The 5,451-nt window shown below is 29.4% G+C and overlaps 1 protein-coding gene across 1 annotated transcript; it reads left to right on the top strand.

Annotated features, from left to right (window-relative positions):
- The first annotated feature begins 2,690 nt into the window (after window positions 1–2,690).
- LOC104734792 (transcription factor MYB29-like) lies at window positions 2,691–4,935 on the top strand. The gene is made up of 3 exons (XM_019234932.2): window positions 2,691–3,113; window positions 3,692–3,821; window positions 3,914–4,935. Exons 1-3 carry the CDS (start codon window positions 2,981–2,983, stop codon window positions 4,674–4,676), a joined length of 1,026 nt encoding a protein of 341 aa, XP_019090477.1. The 5' UTR covers window positions 2,691–2,980; the 3' UTR covers window positions 4,677–4,935.
- Window positions 4,936–5,451: the final 516 nt, after the last annotated feature.

The raw sequence follows: 5,451 nt of genomic DNA on the forward strand, positions 1-5,451 counted from the left end.
TACATTTGGTGTCCTTTAAGTTATACTTATTTACAAAATTAATTCTTAAAAAATTGCACATACAAACAGAATCAATTAGATTCCTAAAATGTCTCTACAAATTTGGTTTACAATTTCCTAAAACAATTTCTATATTAAGAAATTTATTACACTTAATAACATATGCCAAAAATATCTATACAATATTTTCTTCTTTTAAAAACTCTAATATTCAGTAATAACTATATTGTTTCATATGAACAATTAAAACTTTAATGGTTATTAATATGCTGATAAAAAATACAAAAATAATTATTTCACGGGTTAAATCTAATAAATTGGAGTATTTATAATATAAATTAATATGCGGTATACTGCAAAATAAATTTTATAGATATAATTTTTCACGGGTTAAATCTAAATAACTTTAAACTTACAGATTAAATTTAAAAATACTAAATGTTTAAAAATATAATAATGTAAGAATAATCATTTTACGGGTTAAATCTAAAAAGCAGTAAATTTTTTTTTTTTATAACCATAAGAAATTTGATACCGTACAAATGTAACATTAGTATAAATAAAACTAAACAATTGTCGCATGTCTACGATATACAACTGATCAAATTTTATAATTAACAATTAAAATACAATTATACAATCTTAAATACTAAACAAAAGAAACAAAATTAACAAACAAATACAATTTTTTAAAATTTAATTTTTTTGTTGTAAAAATATTGTCTGTGGTGTACCACGGGTTAAAATCTAATTTAAATAATATCAAAGTATCCCTTATTTTTGCCAAAGTTTGGTTAACGTGGTGTATGTCTGTCTATTCAGTCTTAACAGGAAGGATTAGACTGGTAAGATAAGTCGTGTATGTGATCTTTCTGTATAGTGATTTTATTTAACAGAAAAATGCATCATTAACCTGTAGTCCTGTACCATACAATGATGATACAAATAGTTTTTCTTTTGTTTGTTTGTTAAAGAAGAAGTTCCATGTCTAAGTATGTAGTTTCTTGACACTCAAGAACAGCCGTTAACTAAGAAAAAACCGAGTCATTTTTTTTTTCCGTAGTAGTAACCTATATGGTAACCCACACTCACTTGATGATTAACATACAAGATTATACTCTAATCTGACATGGATCTACTCCGGTTATATAAAAGTGAAACTTTTGTTGATTTTGTGTCTTGATTATAGAATTTTCCAACAAATATATATGTGTGTATTAGTAGTGTATATATATATATATATATTACAAATTCATTGTAGTTACGTCTCAGGTTTCTTAATCAAGCATACCCACTTAATGTGTGGTGTTAATGTGATGTTCGAGTTAGCCCTGCAAATCCTGAAGAGGCGTAACTAATAGATTTTTCAAATGCGAGAAATTATAGAGAGGGGATAGTGAGATGCATGTGAGCTGAAAGGATACGAACACTAATATTTAAACAAAACGACTTTATTTTAATTTTTATTATAACCCTAAGAATTATAAATAGTTAAGCAAAATGACTTTATTTGAATTTTAAATAATTAATTAAATAGTGTAAGAGCGATGCTGAAAAACAAGCACGTGATGATTAATCTGAATTTACACAAATGTCATATACTAGTAATTAATAACTATAGAAAAAGACTACGCGGTTGCACTAATAAAAATGTACATCATGATGATAACAAAAACTAATAATACTACTAATTAAAACAATTTTCTATAATGAAAAAGATAGTTAAGACCACGTTTAGGCGGTCTTATGCTTATCGCTTAACTTTTGCGAGATGCGTGATGTTTAATTTCTATTCTTTATTGCTATACAAATTTAATATATACTGCATTAATTAAACATGCTGACTAGTGACTACTGATATCTTTAATTATTAGATATACCAATTGAACGTGTATATGAAGTTAAATTAAAAATTATCCGCTAAATATTACCTCAAAAAAAATTTCATACCCTCTTTCCTTTTTGATAAATAATATGAATTTAGTTTTCAGAAAGAACATTTTTTGTTTTGTTTTTAAATTATACTTTCAACAGACACAGACAAAAAAAAAAAAAAAAAGAAATAGCCTAAGATGAAACAGCTGGTCTTGAAAGTTTTTGGCATCTCTGATATTGCTAAAATGAAACAGTTGGTCACATCAAATGCCTAGATATAACAATCAGAATAAAATGCCTGAAGCAGTCTTGAGAAGTTTCTGGCATCTCTGATATACATCTGTCAATATATCTGTTTGAAAGTTGCAGAAGAGGAGGATGAGTTATGTAGCCTATTGTTTCTACTCTCTTTCTTCCCAAAGCATGTACCCTTTTTGTTATGACATTGTTAGTTCCTTAAATAAAATATTTTGTTGATCAAAATTAACTCTACAATGCTATTCTTTATATTTCTATTTTGGTCAGCACGTTATTTGAGATTTTAATTAATATCAATTCGCAGAAAACATTCCACAAGTCTCTCTCTCATCAATTGAAAAGTTCCAGTACCACCGAAAAAGGAATGGTCACTACTCACTACTCACTACTCACTACTCACTACTCACTACTCACTACACTCCTGATAGCTGATGAGTTGATATTTTTTATTATTGTTTAATTTAATTCACGGTGCTTTTACCACTTTATTGACACGAGTACCGTAGATCTTATATATATATATATATATATGTATATGCTCGTGTCCATATATAGTTATGTATGATTGGAGTAAGTAGCTTGCAATGTCTTATAAGTTTGATATATCTTCTCCTTCTACAAATTTTCGATTATAAATATTTCTTGGAGATGAAAATGCTCTTCCATAGTTTCTCAATCCGTTTCATATTCAGATGCATCAGAGTTCTTATTAACAGATCTATCAGTCTTTTGCATTAAATTCGACGACATTACTGGGGTTCTGTTTTTGGTTCTTTCCTTATTTTCTTGTTTCTTCATCTTTAATTAGGTTGTATGTAAAATCAATATCATAAAAGAAAGAAAAAAAATGTCAAGAAAGCCATGTTGTGTGGGAGAAGGGCTGAAGAAAGGAGCATGGACCGCCGAAGAAGACAAGAAACTCATCTCTTACATTCATGAGCACGGTGAAGGAGGCTGGCGTGATATTCCCCAAAAAGCTGGTACATTTGTACTTAATTATATTATGTTTATATACTACTCCTTCTATTTCATAAAAATTGATGTTTTAAGATATTTTTTTGTCCCATAAACATTGATGTTTTGTAAACTTCAAAAAGTAATCATTGAAAATATTTAAAATTTTGAATTGTTATTGGTTTAAAATTAAATAATTTCTCTTTAGTCAAATAAAAAAATATATTTAAACTCAGTAATCATTGTTTTCTTAAAATGTGTAAAACATTTTAAACAATCAATTTTTTTTAGTTTGTTGTTTTAGCGAAGGCTGGTGTTTTGCATTTCCTATGCATTTTTTATTTTTTTTATTTTTGGTGAAATTCCTATGCATTTCCAATTAGTTGATACCAATACGTCAAATGAACGAATATAAAAAACCTAATGAATATGAAAATCAAGTAATATCAAATTCAATAAAAATGATTAATTACATACAATAGAACTAATTATAGAATCTTATTAATTAGTAGATAATAAATTTTTATGAAAGAATTTTTTTGTATATATATATATATATTGTCTAACAGTTGGTTTTATAATCATGACAATGGTGGTTAATTAGGACTCAAACGATGTGGAAAGAGTTGTAGACTGCGATGGGCTAACTATTTGAAACCTGATATCAAGAGAGGAGAGTTTAGCTACGAGGAGGAACAGATTATCATCATGCTTCACGCTTCTCGCGGCAACAAGTAATTAAAAATGCTTCTAGCTTGTCAAAATCCACACAAATAAGTGTAATTTAGCACATAGATTTTAAAGTTGGATTTATTTTTCTTAATAGGTGGTCGGTCATAGCTAGACATTTACCCAAAAGAACGGACAACGAGATCAAGAACTATTGGAACACGCATCTTAAAAAACGTCTGATCGATCAAGGAATCGATCCCGTCACCCACAAGCCACTTGCCTCTAATCCTAATCCAGGCACGCCCAAGACTTCTGATCCCAACGATGATGAACAATCACAATCAGGTTCGATGTCTCCAAAGTCTCTTCCTCCTTCTTCTAACTCCTACAATCTACAAGAGACAAGCAGCAGTGATGAGACACCGAGACACGGAGCTTCCTTGACCTCCAAGAAACACTTGTTTAAAAGGTCAAGTTCTACATCAAAAGTGTTAAACAAAGTTGCAGCTAGGGCTGCTTCCATTGGAAATATTTTATCTGCCTCCATGGAAGGAACCTTGATCAGCTCTACATCCTTGTCTCCTCCATGTCTCAATGATGACTTTTCCGAAACTAGTCAACTTCAGATTGACGAGTATGATCCATTCTCTCAGCCATCCGAACACATAATTCCCGATGATATCAGCATGAACACGGAACTCAACAATTCCGCATACGATTTCTCGCAGTTTCTTGAGCAGTTCGGTAACAACGAAGGCGACAACATTCAAGATCTACTTATGTCTGATGTCTCATCACCAAGCGTTGATGAATGCGATATTATGCAAAACATAACCGATTGGTCAAACTATCTTGTTGAAGATTCCGATTTTAATCATGACACGAACCAAGATTGCGACGACAGGAACTTCATATAATCATATAATCCATGGTTCTCGTAGATATTTGTCAAGTTATTGTCAGTTTCACTGTAGAAGTTGCTATATTCAATAAAGATTCTCAGTCTGAGAAACTTGTGATCCCGTGGATCAATTAGTATTTGATTTGCGGGAGACACGAGTTTTTTTTTTCTCTGTTTTTTTTAATATACATATAGTAACTTTTTTTTTCTTTTAATCTTTGTGGACCTACTTATGAATAAATTTATAATTATTATTTTTTGTTATCTAACTTACAGTTATTCAATATGTATGAATTCTTTTTTTTTTGTTTGAAGATGCAACATTTTATAACATAAAATCTAAAATTAATATATATTGGTCGGTTTTTTTATCAAAAATAAAGAATGCAACTTCTCGGAAGACCAAAAGCTATAAAGTGTTTTTTTTTTTCTGGTAAATATACATTCACATTGACGTTGTTTAAAATTTACATAAAAAGTTTTGTGATCTTTCGTAATCGTTAGTTGCACATCTCCGCCAGTTCTATTTTATTCTGTTGTTTTATTCTGTTGTGGTGATGAACACTGCAGATGAATTGAACATTAATGATACAACAGTTAGAACTTAGAAAAGATAAAAACAGTTTTTAATTGATTCTTTATTATTTTCTAATATATTTTTAACAATTAATAAGTGTATTCTATATAAATGCAAATTAGTGAACATGCATGCAGTAATGAATGTTTGTCTGAAAAATAAAGAAATAAATGTTAGTAGTATATATGCACAACGGACGTTAATTATTAATTAG

Source organism: Camelina sativa, chromosome 13, assembly GCF_030686135.1.
Source record: "Camelina sativa cultivar CO46 ecotype springtype chromosome 13, ASM3068613v1".
NCBI classification, from domain to species: Eukaryota; Viridiplantae; Streptophyta; class Magnoliopsida; order Brassicales; family Brassicaceae; genus Camelina; species Camelina sativa.

Excerpts from the sequence above, each read along its gene's own strand:
- LOC104734792 (XM_019234932.2), top strand. The coding sequence starts at position 2,981 with ATGTCAAGAAAGCCATGTTGTGTGGGAGAAGGGCTGAAGAAAGGAGCA. Across the intron at positions 3,114-3,691 it reads TGATATTCCCCAAAAAGCTG|GACTCAAACGATGTGGAAAG; the intron begins GTACATTTGTAC and ends GTGGTTAATTAG. Across the intron at positions 3,822-3,913 it reads CACGCTTCTCGCGGCAACAA|GTGGTCGGTCATAGCTAGAC; the intron begins GTAATTAAAAAT and ends TTTTCTTAATAG.